Raw genomic sequence first — 18,909 nt, 5'->3', positions numbered from 1 at the left:
ATGGATTTTGTTGTCGGCAAATTTGATCGTGTGTACGCGGCATTAGAGTGTATCCACATGTGACGCTCAATAGGTGTGATGGCGATTTCTACCTACCTCACTTATACGCTTAATGATACATAAAATAAGTGATTAAAACCTTTTGTCTTTATAAGATTTATCAATGCGGTTGCAGCTATTACGGATAGAATTAATAACGAATGATAACTGTGCGAAAAGAATAACAATCAAATTTATTTAAACAAAAAAGAAACGTTAGAATAATCAGATATTACCAAATATAACATAGTGATGTTACAAATACAGTGTTGCCAGTGGACAAAGATAATTAATACAAGAAGGATATATTGTTACAATGAACATATAAATGCTATCAGTGTATTAAGGCAAATGCTAGGACAGAAAAAGTTAGAAAAAAGAAAAGAGAAATAAGATAATACGGATACGTTACACAGACAGATCTTACGTGACCATGCTTGTGGAGACCATGAGGATAAGAGAGGGCACATCAATGGGAGCTTTGATTTTTATGTTCCCTCTCTACCCATCCCCACCAATTACACAAATGGACTACTTTCATTGGTTCAGAGTTGCATCAAATTCTGATTGGCTGTACCTGAAGCCTAGTCGGCCATCATGCTTCTCACATAAGCAACCCTCTTTAATCCGAGTATAACCAGTTCCTCTGATATGGCCATCTCTATAAACAATCGGGTAACTTAGTTATCACCTGACTATTGAAGACATCAAACAGCTTTTGAGAAACATGAAGAAGTCTTGTGAGGCCCATATCTCATCATAATATCATAAAATATATTATGTACATCATCTTCCTGTAAAAACACATTATATATATATATATATATATATATATATATATATATATATATATATATATATATATATACATACACATCTAACGGGGCATGGTAATTTAATTAGAAAGTTAGAAAGTCCTCACAATGGTTCCCTTGAAGCCCCTTGATATAAATATGAAGCTCAATATTTCCACATCATAGGTAATAAACAAAATATAGCAGACATTCCAGCGAGAGTCTGAAGTCACCGGATATCAATGAACCGTCACTGAAAGTTGCACTACGGTGGAATTTTGTCAATATTTGGACTTGATTTATGAGTTTTTGGTTGCACTACACTACATATTTTGTTTAATAAAATACCCGTCACCGATTTTTATTACCATGAAGGAGAACTGACTCTGTAATACAAATCATAATAGAGAAATTATATACAAATATAATAAAATCTGCAACATTTCCAGGGACAAACCTCCAATTAATTAAATCCACAAGGGCTTTTTTTACCACTACTCTTCCTTTATATTGTCTTTTAACATTTTACAAATGTAGCAATTTAGAAATTGGATGAAAGTGGGAAACACTTTTTGATAGATAAGTAGTGCATTTTATATACATCTATATAGATCAGACCAAAATGAGGGACAAATGAGGAGTAATGAGGGACAGAGGGACTTTGCTCCAAATCAGGGACAGTTGGGAGTGATGATATTACACCTAATTTGCACCTAAAGTCACCCCTACCCCAAAATTTTTGAGTGCCCCCCCACAATATATGTATGAATGTAAATGCATGCTTCAGGGACACCTACACACAAGGCCATTGCTTGCACTACACATTACATATCACCACACACACCGGAGTGAAATTCTCAGCCCATTACTCACAGTTATCTCTAAACTGATGACCTGTAGGGGCTTGTAAAGTGCCGTCTATGAAAATATAGCGCACCAAAGTTTGATGTAATTTCAGGGGCAAGCACAATTTTAACCACTTGCCGACCGGCTCATGCCAATATACGTGGGCAAAGTGGCACGGGCGCGCAAAACGATATACCTGTACATCGCTGCGTCACCGGCGGCTAGCGGGCACGAGTGCGCATTTTTATAGCACTGATCACTGTATAAATGTCAATGTCCCAAAATATTGTCAAAAGTGTCCGATCTGTCTGCCACAATGTCGCAGTCACGATAAAAATCGCAGATCTCCACCATTACTAATAAAAAAACATTAATAATAAAAATGTTCTCACATCTCCCGCCTCCCCCCACATATCTTTATACCACCATCATATACACATAACCCAGCATGGAGGGGCTCAGTGAAGGTGGTGGTGAAGGTGTGGAGGTGTTGGATCGGGTCACACAGATCATAAAAGGAGATCCGCCCGGCCTCATAATCCAGATCTATCCTGACTCTGTTACTGGAGATATTGGTGGGTAAGGGGATCCCTTTACTGTCATGTATCACATAATACTCATCCTCATCATCATCATCAGTATAATAATCCCAGTACAATCTCCTGTACAATCCCCAGGATTTCTTATTATCTCCAATCAATGACTCCCCCCCTCTCCTGCCTATACTGGGGTAACACATCCCGACTTTCCATTCTTCTGACCCCCCGACATCCACGTCCCAGTAATGTCTCCCTGAGGAGAAACTCTGACTACTCATCACCTGAGGATAATCCTGGAATCTCTCTGTTTTTTTTGGACGATTCTGGTTTCTATATGACCTGGATACAGTTTTCCTCTCATCTGATATCTGTAGATCATTACTAGCTGTGTTTCCATCCAGTAATATGTCTGCAGCTCCCTGTATATAGAAGTATACATTTACCTCTGATATTATATCAGATAAACCTGTGTGTAAGACCCACGCCACATCCAGACCCCCTCCATCATGGAGGAGTTCCTCATGTCTCTCTCTGTCCTCATTATCTCCATCCTCAGTATCACACAAGTCACCTTTGTCTGATTCCTGTAAGATAGTCAGTGGATCCGTCATGTTACACAGCTCCTCAATGTGATGCATCTTCCTGGACAGCTCCTCCTTCTTTATTTCCAGATCCCGGATGGAGATGGAGATGCGCTCTGCCCTCCTAGAGATGTCCTTCAGGACTCTCTTCTCCAGGTCTTCCAGACTTCTCCTGAGATTAGACATGTGCAATTCGTTTAGTTCCGAATTAGATTTTTAACTAATTTTGACAATTCTTTTATTCCGAAATTTCCAAATTTCCAATTTTTTTTCAATTTCCGAAATTTCGAATTTTCAAAAATTCAAAATTTCGGATATTCGGAATTTCGGAAATTCGGAATTTCGGAAATTCGAAAATTCAGCAATTCTAAATTTCAGAGATTCGAAATTTCGGAAATTGGAAATTTCCGAAATTCAGGAATTGGAAATTTCAGAAATTGGAAATTTCAGAAATTAGAACATTTAGAAAATTCGAATTTGGAAATTCGGAAGTTCGGAAAATCAAAATTTCGGAAATTAGGAAATTCGAAAAATTTAAAATTTCATACATTTGAAAATTCGAAAATGTGGAAATTTGAATATCCAAAAATAAGAATGAAAATCTGAAAATTCAAAAACTCAAAAATCTGAAATAATAACTAACTAATAATAAATATCAATTTATAGGTATTGAAATTTCCTTTCATATTTGGCTGTTAGTGAATGTAATGAGTACAAATTTATCCAAAGTTATGAATTATCTGAAAAAACGAATGCTGTTTCTAAATGAATGGAACATAATGATCCAATAATAATAAATAACAATCATAATAATAAAACCTTTTTATTATTATTATTTATTATTCATTTGTTCCATTCCATTTGCTTAGATGCGGCATTCATTATTTCGGATAATTCATAACTTCAGATAAATTTGTATTTGTTACATTCACTAACAGCCAAATTTGAAAGGAATTTATATAATTACCTAATTATAATACCTATAATTTAATATTTAGTTATTATTTCAAATTTTACTGATTTTCTTTCTTTTTTTCGGATTTTCAAATGTTTTAATTTCCGAATTTTCTAATTCTGGAAATTCGAAAATTTAAAATTCAGAAATTCTTTTAAAATTTTGAATTTCGAAAAATCGAAAATTTGAAAATCCGAATTTTCAGATTTCGGAATTTCCGATTTTTTTCAAATTTCCGAATTTTCAAATTTCCAAAAAAAGCAAAAAAAAAAACACATTTTTTGTCAATGCACAAGTCTACCTGAGATCTGTAAACAGGACAGTGACTCTCTCGGTGTCACCAGCTGCTTCTTCTTCTACTTTCCTTCGGTGTTCCTGCAGACTCTGGATTATTTCCTCTGTCTCCTCTCTTTTTGTCAGAAGTTTCTGCAGAATATTCCTCAGTGTCTCCTTCTTCTTCTCAGAAGCCTCATCCAGTGACTCCATCTCATGTCCTTTATGTTCTCCAATCACATAACAAGACATACAGATACAGGTCTCATCCTCAGTGCAGAAATACTTCAAAACTTCCTTATGGATGGAGCATTTCCTGCTGTCCATGGACAAGGTGGGGTCACATAAGATGTGTTCTGGGGACTTTTTGTGGACTCTCAGGTGTTTATCACACAGAGAAACCTCACAGTGCAGACAGGATCTAACAGCAGGTACAGGATAGTCCACACAGTAAGTACAGAAGACCCTGGACTCCTCCCAATCTGGCTGAGCAGGTAGGAAAGTCTCTGCTATGTTACGTAGTGCTATGTTCCTGTGCAGTACAGGACGACTCCTGAACCTTTTTCTGCATTCAGGACAGGAATATGCTCTGGACCCCTCCTGTGTATCCAGCACACGATCAATACAGACCCGGCAGAAGTTGTGTCCACAATTCAGATTAACAGGATCTGTATAAATGTCCAGACAGGTGGAACATTTCAGCTCAGCTCTCAGATCACCAGACGCCATTGCTGACAGCAGAAGAGAAAGGAAACTGAAAGTCTCTGGATTTGGTTACAACTCCTCTGCACAGGGCGAGGCTGAGCTCAGCTCTCAGGTTACTTAGAAACCTTTCTATGTCAGATTAGAACACGCCTCATGACTGTGTTCATTTACACAAGCCTATTATACACCCAGAGCTAAAGAGAAGACTGTGGAGTCTAATCAATTCTTCATCCTCCTTCTCTGTCTTCCAGGAACGGAATAGCTTGAAGTCATCAGTAGCTGCTAAACCTCCCTGTTCTTCCTCCTCATCCACAGATACTCCTGTCATCGCCCCACCAATTGGCATGGAGAAGTCAGCTGAGCTATTACAGCAGTGTTAGTCACTTGCTGCAAGAGGATGCACAGCAATTAATGAATGGCAAGATTGGGGAGGAGAGCAATGGTAATTGGCCAAAGGCAGGGTGACTTTCGCCAATCATGGCTCAGAGGGACTAAGTCCACGCCCAAACTATATAAGGCTGACTGCACGTCAGCCTCGTGTAGTGTGTCATTGCTGGCATGAACGGAGAGAGAGTATCATTTAGATTGAGCAGGCAGGCAGATTATTCAGTTAACTGCAGTGTATTTCATACATATATATACAGTGAGTCTAGTATATATATATATATATCCACTGCATACAGTTTAGCTAGATCTCACTGCAGTCCATTCCTGGTGGTGTACTGTTTCTACTATACTTCTGGCAGGCAGGCGATTCAGTTAGCTGCAGTGTATTTCATATATATATATATATATACAGTCAGTCTAGTATATGTATATATATATATATATATATATATATATATATAGTGGGGCAAAAAAGTATTTAGTCAACCACTAATTGTGCAAGTTCTCCCACTTAAAAACATGAGAGGCCTGTAATTGTCATCATAGGTATACCCCAACTATGAGAGACAAAATGTGGAAACAAATCCAGACAATCACATTGTCTGATTTTTGAAAGAATTTATTTGCAAATTATGGTGGAAAATAAGTATTTTGTCAATATCAAAAGTTCTTCTCAATACTTTGTTATATATCCGTTGTTGGCAATGACAGAGGTCAAACGTTTTCTGTAAGTCTTCACAAGGTTGTCACACACTGTTGCTGGTGTGTTGGCCCATTCCTCCATGCAGATCTCCTCTAGAGCAGTGATGTTTTGGGGCTGTCGCTGGGCAACACGGACTTTCAACTCCCTCCAAAGGTTTTCTATGGGGTTGAGATCTGGAGACTGGCTAGGCCACTCCAGGACCTTGAAATGCTTCTTACAAAGCCATTCATTGCCCGGGCAGTGTGTTTGGGATCATTGTCATGCTGAAAGACTCAGCCACGTTTCATCTTCAATGCCCCTGCTGATAGGAGGAGGTTTGTACTCAAAATCTCACGATACATGGCCCCATTCATTCTTTCATGTACACGGATCAGTCGTCCTGTTCCCTTTGCAGAGAAACAGTCCCAAAGCATGATGTTGCCATCCCCATGCTTCACAGTAGGTATGGTGTTCTTTGGCTGCAACTCAGCATTCTCTCTCCTCCAAACATGACAAGTTGTGTTTCTACCAAACAGTTCTACTTTGGTTTCATCTGACCATATGACATTCTCCAAATCCTCTTCTGGATCATCCAAATACTCTCTAGCAAACCTCAGACGGGCCCGGACATGTACTGGCTTAAGCAGGAGGACACGTCTGGCACTGCAGGATCTGAGTCCCTGGCGGCGTAGTGTGTTACTGATGGTAGCCTTTGTTACATTGGTCCCAGCTCTCTGCAGGTCATTCACTAGGTCCCCCTTGTGGTTCTGGAATTTTTGCTCACCGTTATTGTGATCATTTTGACCCCATGGGGTGAGATCTTGCGTGGAGCCCCAGATCGAGGGAGATTATCAGTGGTCTTGTATGTCTTCCATTTTCTAATTATTGCTCCCACAGTTGATTTCTTCACACCAAGCTGCTTGCCTATTGCAGATTCAGTCTTCCCAGCCTGGTGCAGGTCTACAATTTTGTTTCTGGTGTCCTTCGACAGCTCTTTGGTCTTCATCAAAGTGGAGTTTGGAGTGTGACTGTTTGAGGTTGTGGACAGGTGTCTTTTATACTGATAACAAGTTCAAACAGGTGCCATTAATACAGGTAATGAGTGGAGTACAGAGGAGCCTCTTAAAGAAGAAGATAGAGGTCTGTGAGATCCAGAAATCTTGCTTGTTTGTAGGTGACCAAATACTTATTTTCCACCATAATTTGCAAATAAATTCTTTCAAAAATCAGACAATGTGATTATCTGGATTTGTTTCCACATTTTGTCTTTCATAGTTGAGGTATACCTATGATGACAATTACAGGCCTCTCTCATCTTTTTAAGTGGGAGAACTATATATATATATATCTCCAATGCATACAGTTTAGCTAGATCTCACTGCGGTCAGTTCATGGTGGTGTATTGTTTCTATATTATACCTCTGGTGGGCAGTTGATTCAGTTAGCTGCAGTGTATTTCCAATACAGGTATATATACAGTCAGTCTAAAATATATATATATATATATATATATATATATATATATATATTAACCACTTTAGCCCCGGACCATTATGCTGCCTAAGGACCAGAGGTCTTTTTCCAATTTGGCACTGCGTCGCTTAACTGCTAATTGTGCGGTCATGCAATGCTGTACCCAAACAAAATTTGCATCCTTTTCTTCCCACAAATAGAGCTTTCTTTTGATGGTATTTGATCACCTCTGCGGTTTTCATTTTTTGCGCTATAAACGGAAAAAGACCGAAAATTTTGAAAAAAATGATATTTTCTACTTTTTGTTATAAAAAAAATCCAATAAACTTAATTTTAGTCATACATTTAGGCCAAAATGTATTAGGCCACATGTCTTTGGTAAAAAAAAATGTCAATAATCTTATATTTATTGGTTTGCGCAAAAGTTATAGCGTCTACAAACTAGGGTACATTTTCTGGAATTTACACAGCTTTTAGTTTATGACTGCCTATGTCATTTCTTGAGGTGCTAAAATGGCAGGGCAGTACAAACCCCCCCCCAAATGACCCCATTTTGGAAAGTAGACACCCCAAGGAAATTGCTGAGAGGCATGTGGAACCCATTGAATATTTATTTTTTTTGTCCCAAGTGATTGAATAATGACAAAAAAAAAAAAATATTTACAAAAAGTTGTCACTAAATGATATATTGCTCACACAGGCCATAGGCCTATGTGGAATTGCACCCCAAAATACATTTAGCTGCTTCTCCTGAGTACGGGGATACCACATGTGTGGGACTTTTTGGGAGCCTAGCCGCGTACGGGGCCCCGAAAACCAATCACTGCCTTCAGGATTTCTAAAGGCGTAAATTTTTGATTTCACTCCTCACTACCTATCACAGTTTTGAAGGCCATAAAATGCCCAGATGGCACAACCCCCCCCCCCCCAAATGACCCCATTTTGGAAAGTAGACACCCCAAGCTACTTGCTGAGAGGCATGTTGAGTCCATGGAATATTTTATATTTTGACACAAGTTGCGGGAAAGTGACACTTTTTTTTTTTTTTTTTTGCACAAAGTTGTCACTAAATGATATATTGCTCACACAGGCCATGGGCATATGTGGAATTGCACCCCAAAATACATTTAGCTGCTTCTCCTGAGTATGGGGATACCACATGTGTGGGACTTTTTGGGAGCCTAGCCGCTTACGGGGCCCCGAAAACCAATCACCACCTTCAGGATTTCTAAGGGTGTAAATTTTTGATTTCACTCTTCACTGCCTATCACAGTTTCGGAGGCCATGGAATGCCCAGGTGGCACAAAATCCCCCCAAATGACCCCATTTTGGAAAGTAGACACCCCAAGCTATTTGCTGAGAGGCATGGTGAGTATTTTGCAGCTTTGTTTTTGAAAATGAAGAAAGACAAGAAAATTTTTTTTTTTCAAAACTTTGTGACAAAAAGTGAGGTCTGCAAAATACTCACTATACCTCTCAGCAAATAGCTTGGGGTGTCTACTTTCCAAAATGGGGTCATTTGGGGGGGTTTGTGCCACCTGGGCATTCCATGGCCTTCGAAACTGTGATAGGCAGTGAAGAGTGAAATCAAAAATTTACGCCCTTAGAAAGCCTGAAGGCGGTGCTTGGTTTTCAGGGTCCCGTACGCGGCTAGGCTCCCAAAAAGTCTCACACATGTGGTATCCCCGTACTCAGGAGAAGCAGCAGAATGTATTTTGGGGTGTAATTTCACATATTCCCATGGCATGTTTGAGCAATATATCATTTAGTGACAACTTTGTGCAAAAAAAAAAAAAATTGTCTCTTTCCCGCAACTTGTGTCACAATATAAAATATTCCATGGACTCGACATGACTCTCAGCAAATAGCTTGGGGTGTCTACTTTCCAAAATGGGGTCATTTGGGGGGGTTTTGAACTGTCCTGGCATTTTATGCACAACATTTAGAAGCTTATGTCACACATCACCCACTCTTCTAACCACTTGAAGACAAAGCCCTTTCTGACACTTTTTGTTTACATGAAAAATTTTTATTTTTTTTGCAAGAAAATTACTTTGAACCCCCAAACATTATATATTTTTTTAAAGCAAATGCCCTACAGATTAGAATGGTGGGTGTTTCATTTTTTTTTTCACACAGTATTTGCGCAGCGATTTTTCAAACGCATTTTTTGGGGAAAAAACACACTTTTTTAAATTTTAATGCACTAAAACACACTATATTGCCCAAATGTTTGATGAAATAAAAAAGATGATCTTAGGCCGAGTACATGGATACCAAACATGACATGCTTTACAATTGCGCACAAACGTGCAGTGGCAACAAAATAAATACATTTTTAAAAGCCTTTAAAAGCCTTTACAGGTTACCACTTTAGATTTACAGAGGAGGTCTACTGCTAAAATTACTGCGCTCGATCTGACCTTCGCGGTGATACCTCACATGCATGGTGCAATTGCTGTTTACATTTGACGACAGACCGACGCTTGCGTTCGCCTTAGCGCAAGAGCAGGGGGCGACAGCGGTGCTTTTTTTTTTTTTTTTCATTATTATTTTTTTGCTTTTTTATCTTATTTTTAAACTGTTCCTTTTAATCATTTTTATTGTTATCTCAGGGAATGTAAATATCCCCTATGATAGCAATAGGTAGTGACAGGTACTCTTTTTTGAAAAAATTGGTGTCTATTAGACCCTGGATCTCTCCTCTGCCCTCAAAGCATCTGACCACACCAAGATCGGTGTGATAAAATGCTTTCCCAATTTCCCAATGGCGCTGTTTACATCCGGCCAAATCTAAGTCATGAAATGCTCGTAGCTTCCGGTTTCTTAGGCCATAGAGATGTTTGGAGCCACTCTGGTCTCTGATCAGCTCTATGGTCAGCTGGCTGAATCACCGGCTGCATTCTCAGGTTCCCAGTTGAGACAGGAGAGCCAGAGAAAAACACGGAAGACGGTGGGGGGGGGGCATTCCCTCCCATGGCTTGTAAAAGCAGTCTAGAGGCTAATTATCCGCTAGGATTGCTTTTACATGAAAGCCGACCGCTGGCTGAAAAGAATGATACCAAGATGATACCTAAACCTGCAGGCATCATTCTGGTATAACCACTCAAAGTCGAGAATGGCGTACCTGATGATAAAAAAATGGTTAACAATAATACACAGTAAACGGTAAAGTATAAAAAATTGCATACCTGAAAAACAAACGTGATAAAGCATAATAACAATAAAAAATTGCAGAATAGAATACAGTAAAAAAGAGCAGAACAATAGAGAGAGAATAGAGAGAGAGAGAGAACAATAAAACAACAACTATTTTTTTTTATTTTATATATATATTTTTTTTTTTTACACTTTTTTTGTAACTAACTTTTATAACTGTAACCGGTTCCAGGTTCGGGTCTCTCAAAATGCGATGGCATCTTGGGAGACCCTGTGAAAGTGTGCCTAGTCTGTGCAATGCTGTACCCTACGCTAATACTCAACTAGTGTATGGTAGCGTTCAAAACATTCACCAATGCAAAGACCAGGATTGTCAGGACAGGAGGGACAATAATAGCGGTTGTCACGCCTATATCCGCGCTTGCTGCAGACACGACATCTTTTTTGGAGGGGTTTGTTGGGTAGGGGTACTCGGGAGGACATAAAGAAAATGCCTCTCATGCAGCCGACTGCATTTGGTTGGGGATGTGAATGGGGGAAGTACGGGCGCTGCAGAAGTCGTGGGTTCCCAATTAGGATTGGCGAATGCAGCAGGAAGGGCACTATGGGCACGACGGGCCTGTGTTTGTCTTCTTCTTGGTGTCAGCGGGACACTACTTGTGCTTGCCACCCCACCAGCTTGAACTGCACTTATGGGACTCGCCACGTCACCAAGTGTTACTGCAGTGCTGGTTTGACTACGACCGGGGTGTACTAGGCCGCTGGTGCTTGCCAGTTCACCAAAACGTTACCAAAAAAACTGTTAGCGTCGCAGGGATCAGGCCTGACTCTGCAAATGCTGCAGTTATGCGTTTAGTGTTTTGTAAGTGACAGTGATCGATCAATACTGCACTTGGGTGGGCTGGGCTGGGCCGGGCGGAGGGGCAAAACGCAGGTGCTAACAGGTATCTGGGCTGATCCCGCTAACACTGCGTTTTTGGGAACCCTATACTGCTGGGGACGCTAGTATAGATCTGATTGGATCAGATATTGATCCGTTCAGATACTATACCACTAAGGGAGGCGTATGCTGCGTGCGTGGGTGTTAGCGGTACTGCCGCTAACCTGACGCTGCCTGGGGCTGGTGCTTGCCAGTTCAACAAAACGCTACCAAAAAAACTTTTAGCGATCGCAGGGATCAGGCCTGACTCTGCAAACGCTGCAGTTATGTGTTTAGTGTTTTGTAAGTGACAGTGATCGATCGATACTGCACTTGGGTGGGCTGGGCTGAGGGGCAAAACACAGGTGCTAGCAGGTATCTGGGCTGATCCCACTAACACTGCATTTTTGGGAACCATAAACTGCTGGGGACACTAGTATAGATCTGATCGGATCAGATATTGATCCGATCAGATACTATACCACTAAGGGAGGTGTACGGTGCGTGGGTGTTAGCGGTACTGGCGCTAACCTGATGCTGCCTGGGGCTGGTGCTTGCCAGTTCACCTAAATGCTACCAAAAAAACTGTTAGCGATCGCAGGGATCAGGCCTGACTCTGCGAACGCTGCAGTTATGTGTTTTGTAAGTGACTGTGATCGATCGATACTGCACTTGGGTGGGCTGGGCTGGGCCGGGCTGAGGGGCAAAACACAGGTGCTAGCAGGTATCTGGGCTGATCCCACTAACACTGCATTTTTGGGAACCCTAAACTGCTGGGGACGCTAGTATAGATCTGATCGGATCAGATATTGATCCGATCAGATACTATACCACTAAGGGAGGTGTACGGTGCGTGCGTGGGTGTTAGCGGTACTGGCGCCAACCTGACGCTGCCTGGGGCTGGTGCTTGCCAGTTCACCTAAATGCTACCAAAAAAACTGTTAGCGATCGCAGGGATCAGGCCTGACTTTGCGAACGCTGCAGTTATGTGTTTTGTAAGTGACGATGATCGATCGATACTGCACTTGGGTGGGCTGGGCTGTGCCGGGCGGAGGGGCAAAACGCAGGTGCTAGCAGGTATCTGGGCTGATCCCGCTAACACTGCGTTTTTGGGAACCCTAAACTGCTGGGAACGCTAGTATAGATCTGATCAGATATTGATGCGTTCAGTTACTATACCACTATGGGAGGCGTATGCTGCGTGTGTGGGTGTTAGCGGTACTGGCGCTAATCTGACGCTGCCCGGGGCAACGCATATCACTGCCGGGTGATCAGGGGGCTAAACCTTTATTCGGTAATAAACGGCGGGTGCCCTGACACTATAAAAAATAAACTAACTAACCAGCGTCACCCGTAACAGTTATATGGTGATCACTGGTGAAAGGGTTAACTAGGGGGCAATCAAGGGGTTAAAACATTTGTTAGGTAGTGTATGGGGGTCCCTGTTGCTATAAAACGCTGACGGCGAACCTAAATATTTACGTCCCTAACTAGCATCACCAGCGACACTAATACAGCGATCAGAAAAATGATCGCTTAGCGGCACTGGCGGCAGGGGGTGATCAAGAGGTTAAAACTTTATTAGGGGGGGTTAGGGGGGTACCCTAGACCTAAAGGGGCTAATACTAACTTCCCTAACAGAGTAACTGTCACAAACTGACACCATGCAGTAATCAGAAAAATAAATAAAAAAAACTGCTCGGTGTCAGTGTGACAGGGGGGGGTGATTGGGGGGCGATCGGGGGTGTTTTGTGTGCCTGCCATGTTCTACTGAGTGTGTGTTGTGCATTCACATTGATATCTTCTCTCCTTGGCGCTGGAACGGAAAATACCGAGCCGAGGAGAGATGACATCATTTCCTTTGCTGCTGTTTAGCATACAGCAGCAAAGGAATGTTCTGATTGGCCGGCGGCGATCGCGAGGGGGGGCCACGAACGGATGGCCTCCCCCTCACCTCCGATCGCCGGGGGACAAAAGAGGACCGCCTCGGGTACCGGGGGTGGTCCGATCGGACCCCCCCCGTGGGAGGCAGAACACGTATATTTACGTGATTTTGCCTGCCCATGCCGCCTTGCCGACGTATATCGGCGAGAAGGCGGTCCTTAAGTGGTTAATCTCCACTGCATACAGTTTAGCTAGATCTCACTGCAGTCCGTTCCTGGTGTACTCACTGTTTCTACTATACTTCTGGCAGGCAGGTGATTCAGTTAGCTGCAGCGTATTTCATATATACATATATATATATATATATATGTATATATATATATATATATATATATATATATATATATATATATATATATATATACATATATATCCACTGCAAACAGTTTAGCTAGATCTCACTGCGCTCCGTTCCCGGTGGTGTACTGTTTCTACTATACTTCAGGCAGGCAGGCAGGCAGGTAGGTGAATGAGTGATCTGCAGTGCATAAAGTATATATACAGTCTCCTACATATATATATCCACTGCGTTCTAGTCTAGCCAAGCCTATATCTGACTGTAGGTCGTTCCAGGTGTACATTTTCAAATACACTTTCAGGCAGGCAGGCAGGTGATTCAGTGATCTGCAGTGCATAAAATATCTATACAGTCTCCTACATAAATATATATCCTGTATTCTAGTCTAGCCAAACCTATATATAACCTATATAACCTATACATATATATCCACTGCAAACAGTTTAGCTAGATCTCACTGCGCTCCGTTCCTGGTGGTGCACTGTTTCTATGATACTTCAGGCAGGCAGGCAGGTAGGTGAATGAGTGATCTGCAGTGCATAAAGTATATATACAGTCTCCTACATATATATATCCACTGCGTTCTAGTCTAGCCAAGCCTATATCTGACTGTAGGTCGTTCCAGGTGTACATTTTCAAATACACTTTCAGGCAGGCAGGCAGGTGATTCAGTGATCTGCAGTGCATAAAATATATATACAGTCTCCTACATAAATATATATCCTGTATTCTAGTCTAGCCAAACCTATATATAACCTATATAACCTATACATATATATCCACTGCAAACAGTTTAGCTAGATCTCACTGCGCTCCGTTCCTGGTGGTGTACTGTTTCTACTATACTTCAGGCAGGCAGGCAGGTAGGTGAATGAGTGATCTGCAGTGCATAAAGTATATATACAGTCTCCTACATATATATATCCACTGCGTTCTAGTCTAGCCAAGCCTATATCTGACTGTAGGTCATTCCAGGTGTACATTTTCAAATACACTTTCAGGCAGGCAGGCAGGTGATTCAGTGATCTGCAGTGCATAAAATATATATACAGTCTCCTACATAAATATATATCCTGTATTCTAGTCTAGCCAAACCTATATCTGCCTGCAGGTAGTTCCTGGTGTACGTTTTCAAATACACTTTCAGGCAGGCAGGCAGGTGATTCAGTAATCTGCAGTGCACAAAATATATATACAGCCTCCTACATATATATATCCACTGCAGTCTACTCTAGCTAAGCCTATATCTGACTGCAGGTAGTTCCTGGTGTACTTTTTCAAATACACTTTCAGGCAGGCAGGCAGGTGATTCAGTGATCTGCAGTGCATAAAATATATATACAGTCTCCTACATATTGATATCCACTGCATTCTAGTCTGGCCAATCCTATATCTGACTGCAGGCCGTTCCTGGTGTACGTTTTCAAATACACTTTCAGGCAGGCAGGCAGGTGATTCAGTGATCTGCAGTGCATAAAATATATATACAGTCTCCTACATATATATATATCCACTGCATTCTAGTCTAGCCAAGCCTATATCTGACTGCAGGCCATTCCTGGTGTACGTTTTCAAATACACTTTCAGGCAGGCAGGCGATTCAGTGATCTGTAGTGCATAAAATATATATACAGTCTCTTACATATATATCCACTGCATTCTAGTCCAGCCAAGCTTATATCTGACTGCAGGTAGTTCTTGGTGTACGTTTCCAAATACACTTTCAGGAAGGCAGGCAGGTGATTCAGTGATCTGCAGTGCATAAAATATATATATACAGTCTCCTACATATATATATCCAATGCATTCTAGTCTAGCCAAGCCTATATCTGACTGCAGGTAGTTCCTGGTGTACATTTTCAAATACACTTGCAGGCAGGCAGGTGATTCAGTAATCGGCAGTGCATAAAATATATATACAGTCTCCTACATAAATATATTGACTACATTCTAGTCTAGCCAATCCTATATCTGACTGCAGGTAGTTCCTGGTGTACGTTTTCAAATACACTTTCAGGCAGGCAGGCAGGCAGGTGATTAAGTGATATGCAGTGCATAACATATATATATATACAGTCTCCTACATATATATATCCACTGCTTTCTAGTCTAGCCAAGCCTATATCTGACTGCAGGTCGTTCTTGGTGTACGTTTTCAAATACACTTGCAGGCAGGCAGGTGGTTCAGTGATCTGCAGTGCATAATATATATATACATTTTCCTACATATATATATATCCACTGCATTGTAGTCTAGCCAAGCCTATATCTGACTGCAGACCGTTCCTGGTGTACTTTTTCTAGTAAACTTCAGGCGGTGTTTTACTAATAAAATTTTACAGCATGTCTGGAAGGCCACCAAGGAGAGGCAGATGCTCACGGGCCACTAAAAGAGGGCAAGTAGGCTCTGTGTCTACAGCCAACAGTGCTGGTCATGGACACGGTGCATCCTCAACACTTGGCCATAGGGAACGCTTGTCCTTTTTTTTGGCAGCTGGCCATGTTGATCCACAACATGCAGAAGAGTTGGTAGAGTGGATAACTAAGCCGTCCTCATCCTCCTCATCCTCTGTCACCCAGGCTCAGAGCAGTTTGCCTGCCAATGCAGCTGCCAAAGCAGCCTATTCCATTGGCTCAATGTCATCAGTCACTCCTTCCCTAGCCCCACCATCATGCACAGAGGAGTCCCCCGAACTGTTCGGCCACAGTGTTGGGTACATGCTTCAGGAGGATGCGGAGCGTTTTGAAGGCTCCAATGATGGTACCTATGTTGAGGAAAGCAGTAATGTGAGCCCAGAGAGAGGGGGTGCCCAAGAAGGACAAGAAACTGGCAGTCATGTTCCCCCAGCTACAGCATACTGCCAGGTTTGCTCCAGTGATGATGAGGGAGGGGATGATAAGGTCAATGACTCTACATGGGTGCCTGATAGAAGAGAGGAGGAGGAGGCACATCTCCAACGAGGCAGGATGCCCTCCAGGGGCCAGCTTAAGGGCAGCCACCCAACTGCATCACACCGCAGAGCTCCGCATGTGCAGGGCGCTGCTGACTTCCTGCGTTTATAAAGTTCTTTGGTGTGGGCCTTTTTTGATACGTGTGCAGCAGATCCCACCATTGCTGTTTGCAACATATGTCTGAAGCGTATCAAGCGTGGCCAAAACAGCAGTCGCTTGGGCACTACATGCTTGACCAGACATATGACGACCTCCCATGGAGTCCGTTGGGAACAGTACTTAAAAGACCCACACCAAAGAACAAGGCAGACCTCTCCTTGCTCCTCATCAGCTGGGATCTCCAACCACACTATACTGTACCTTCAGTCCTCTCAGAAACCTGCACTGAGAGGAATGAAGGTGTAGAATTAGGTGTGCCTAATCTGGGCAATCTGCTATTGCTACACCAACATCCGATTGTAGTAGGCAAATTTCCCTACCCCAGTTGCTAAACCGTCAAAAGAAATTCGGTCCCAGCCATCCACATGCTCAGTGGCTGAATGCTAGCTTGGCCAAATTTCTAGCACTCCAACTGCTGCCTTTTCAGCTGGTAGACTCTGCCCCCTTTCATAAATTTGTAGAATGTGCAGTACCTCAGTGGCAGGTTCCCAAACGCCATTTCTTTTCACGGAAGGCCATTCCGGCTCTCTACCAGCATGTGTAAGGCAATGTCTTGGACAGGGCAGTCAGCGGTAAGGTGCATATTACCACTTACTCATGGTCCAGCAGGCAGGGACAGGGATGTTACCTTTCTTTCATGGTGCACTGGGTAAGTCTGCTGGCAGCTGGGAAGGATGCAGGACAGGGTGCAGTATTGTTGGAGCTTGTTCTGCCACCACACCTCCACAATGCTAGTAGTGGTGGTTCTGCCACACCTCTCTCCTCCACCCCCTCCTCTTCTTCTTCCTCTATGGCCTCTTCCTCTGCAGATTTCTCCTCTGAACCAGCGGTGCTCCGTAGGCATTCAAGGGGCTACGCAAGCACTCAGGCAAGAAGATGCCATGCGGTGCTTGAGTTGGTATGCTTAGGGGACAGGAGCCACACTGGGGCAGTGATTCTGTCAGCTCTGCAGGGGCAGACTCAGAGGTGGTTGATGCCATGCCAGCTTCAGGCAGGAATGGTTGTTTGCGACAATGGCACCAACCTCCTCTATGCCCTCCAACAGGGACACTTGACCCATGTTCCCTGTTTGGCTCACATCCTTAATTTGGCGGTGCAGCGGTTCTTGTGCAGGTACCTAGGCTTACAGAATTTCCTGAGGTAGGCCAGGAAAGTCCGTGGGCATTTCCGCCGGTCATATAATGCCAGTGCTCGGCTGGCTGACCTTCAAAAGGAATGCAACCTGCCCAAGAAACGCCTCATTTCTGACATGTCCCCAGGTGGAACTCAACGTTGGCAATGCTGCAGTGGCTGCACACACAACAGCGGGCCATCAATGAGTACCTGTGTGAGTATGGCACCAGGACAGGGTCAGGGGAGCTTGGCTTTTTTTTGCCACACTAGTGGCTACTGATCGAGGATGAATGCACTGTCCTGTCACCATTTGAGGAGGCCACGAGGATGGTGAGCAGTGACAGTGCATGTATCAGTGATACTGTTGATACTGTGATACTGTCTTGTCTTCCTGTTGGAGTACACGCTTTGTGGAATAATGGACAGGGCACTTGAGGCAGAACAGAGGTAGGAAGAGGAGCTCTTACTTTTCAAGGCCCCCTTTCCCATTCCTGAAGGCCCGCCAATCACACAGGAAGAGGAGGAGGATGAGGATTGTGTCAGTATGGAGGTGGAGACTAGCACTCAGCATCAGCAGCAGATCCTTCAAGGGATCATTTTCAGTCCCCAGAAACCCATGGACTTGTATGTGGCTGGGAGGAGGTGGCTGTGGATCATGTCATCCTATCAGGAACCATGAATCAGACCGAGACAGGAGTATAGTTAAATCACACTTTTTTAATAATAACAATAAAGTAAACAGAGTAAGTGTAGTCAAAACAAGCCAGAGTTTAGTAACTGGATTGGGTAGTCAGCCAAGCAAACGTCAGAGAACCAGATAGTACAGCAGGCAGGATCAGGAGCCAGAAGGCACGTCAGCTGAGCAAGTCTTCAACAGGAACGCAGGAGAAAGTCTCTGTGATGTTGACAGACGAAGGCAGAGATCAAGTGAGCTGGACGGCTTTAAGTAGGCAGGACTGATGAGCAGAATCAACAACAGCTGGGTAACTGTGGAGAGAGATGGGAGCTGGCAATAAGCCGACAGCTGAGCGGCCAGCTCAGAGAGGGAAGGGCTGAGCCCAGCCCTGACAGTACCCCCTCCTCAATGACCC

At 42.9% G+C, this 18,909-nt stretch overlaps 1 protein-coding gene across 1 annotated transcript; it reads right to left on the bottom strand.

Moving 5' to 3' along the window:
* Positions 1 to 214: 214 nt before the first annotated feature.
* Positions 215 to 4,773, bottom strand: LOC141133791 (E3 ubiquitin-protein ligase TRIM39-like). Its single transcript, XM_073623347.1, has 2 exons — positions 4,056 to 4,773; positions 215 to 2,971 (listed from the first exon to the last, which is right to left on the bottom strand). The coding sequence occupies exons 1-2, from the start codon at positions 4,754 to 4,756 to the stop codon at positions 2,068 to 2,070; spliced, it is 1,605 nt and encodes a 534-aa protein (XP_073479448.1). The 5' UTR covers positions 4,757 to 4,773; the 3' UTR covers positions 215 to 2,067.
* Between the last annotated feature and the right edge of the window lie 14,136 nt (positions 4,774 to 18,909).

The sequence above is a fragment of the Aquarana catesbeiana genome, linkage group LG03 (assembly GCF_042186555.1).
Source record: "Aquarana catesbeiana isolate 2022-GZ linkage group LG03, ASM4218655v1, whole genome shotgun sequence".
Lineage (NCBI taxonomy): Eukaryota > Metazoa > Chordata > Amphibia > Anura > Ranidae > Aquarana > Aquarana catesbeiana.
The sequence above is the reverse complement of the archived record's forward strand: the minus strand, read 5'-3'. Positions and strand labels throughout refer to the sequence as shown.

Excerpts from the sequence above, each read along its gene's own strand:
- LOC141133791 (XM_073623347.1), bottom strand. The coding sequence starts at position 4,756 with ATGGCGTCTGGTGATCTGAGAGCTGAGCTGAAATGTTCCACCTGTCTG. Across the intron at positions 2,972-4,055 it reads GTCCTGTTTACAGATCTCAG|GAGAAGTCTGGAAGACCTGG; the intron begins GTAGACTTGTGC and ends GTCTAATCTCAG.